This window comes from Nanorana parkeri, unplaced genomic scaffold, assembly GCF_000935625.1.
Source record: "Nanorana parkeri isolate BGI_ZX_2015 unplaced genomic scaffold, ASM93562v1 scaffold947, whole genome shotgun sequence".
In the NCBI taxonomy this organism is placed as follows: domain Eukaryota; kingdom Metazoa; phylum Chordata; class Amphibia; order Anura; family Dicroglossidae; genus Nanorana; species Nanorana parkeri.
Genome location: NW_017307215.1, coordinates 640,681 through 641,901, shown reverse-complemented (window position 1 = coordinate 641,901; position 1,221 = coordinate 640,681). Strand labels below are relative to the sequence as shown.

The window sequence follows — 1,221 nt, the reverse complement described above, 5'->3', positions numbered from 1 at the left end:
GAAGTCACGCGTCCGTTGTCCTTGCATCCTGGCCAGGCCCTTGTATCTTCTTCCTGCCATCACTGGTCCCATCCGTATCTCCGTTTCCTTCCTCTGGGTGTGTCGGAGGGGATTCGGCGAGTCCACCACTGTCCGGGGAGGAGGGTAGAGCATGGTGGCGTTTTAATGGAATACATCGATTGCTGAGGGGGTGTGAATGCAATGCCTTTTCTTCGCGTGCTTCACCAAGGCGCTGTGGCTGTCACTCTCCTGACATCTGTGGATTAATGAACGTCCCCTTTGGGTCCTCTGGTTCTCTCTGGGGAGCGAAGCGCCATGTGAGGCACCATCGGACGAAGAAGGGCATCTGACGTTGGGGCGAGTTACCGCTAAAGGGACATACGGTTGCCTGGATACTCTCTTGTCACCGGACTATGAGACCTGGACCCCAGCTTTCTGTAGAGTGCAGGTTGCCGACGGGCATTATGGATCTCTTGCCCAAAACCAAGTATAACCATTTGCGCAACGAGTCGGTCAGCTCGGTGGAAGAGGCTCTAGGCGCGGGGATGCCCGTTTCATCCATGGATATCATGCTGGCCGAGTCTTTGCCCAATTCGTCCTCCTCCTCTTCTCTCGCCCCCATGTTGCCCCTGGCTGAGCTGTCCTCTGAGTCGGAGGACAGCCCTACCACCCTATGCTCCTTCTTCCCAAAAATGGCCAATCTGAAGCTCTCTAACCCGGCGAACTTACTAAACCTGCGCAGCTTCTCCTCCGGGGCAGGGAAGGACTCGGGCAGCCCGGGGGAGCTGGCCGACATCAGTGACAGCCTCGACTTAGGGAGGACTTTTACTGTTTTCTCTCAGGATATGAACAAGCTGAGTTGCGGGAGGAAGTCCCGGGTGGAAGGAGGACAACTGGCTGGAGACGAGTGGACACGACATGGCAGCTTCGTCAACAAGCCCACCCGGGGGTGGCTGCACCCGGATGAGAAGGTGATGGGTCCCGGAGTCTTCTACCTCGTCAGGGTAAGGTCTAGTGTTGTGGTGTGTTCATCTCATGCTGGAGTTTTGTTTTTTCCATCTCCTTCTGTATATACACCGCTCTGTCACTACACCTCTATCCTCTCCTGTATATACACCGCTCTGTCACTACACCTCTATCCTCTCCTGTATATACACCGCTCTGTCACTACACCTCTATCCTCTCCTGTATATACACCGCTCTGTCACTACACCTCTATCC

General features: G+C 55.1%; 1 protein-coding gene across 1 annotated transcript in view; it reads left to right on the top strand.

Annotated features, from left to right (window-relative positions):
• Nucleotides 1–401: 401 nt before the first annotated feature.
• Nucleotides 402–1,221, top strand: part of LOC108795196 (SHC-transforming protein 1-like) — a 4,752-nt gene continuing 3,932 nt past the window's right edge. Inside the window, exon 1 of the mRNA XM_018566399.1 lies at nucleotides 402–1,004. Coding sequence (XP_018421901.1) covers nucleotides 414–1,004 — 591 coding nt within the window. The 5' untranslated portion in view covers nucleotides 402–413. The remainder of the gene's footprint in view (nucleotides 1,005–1,221) is intronic.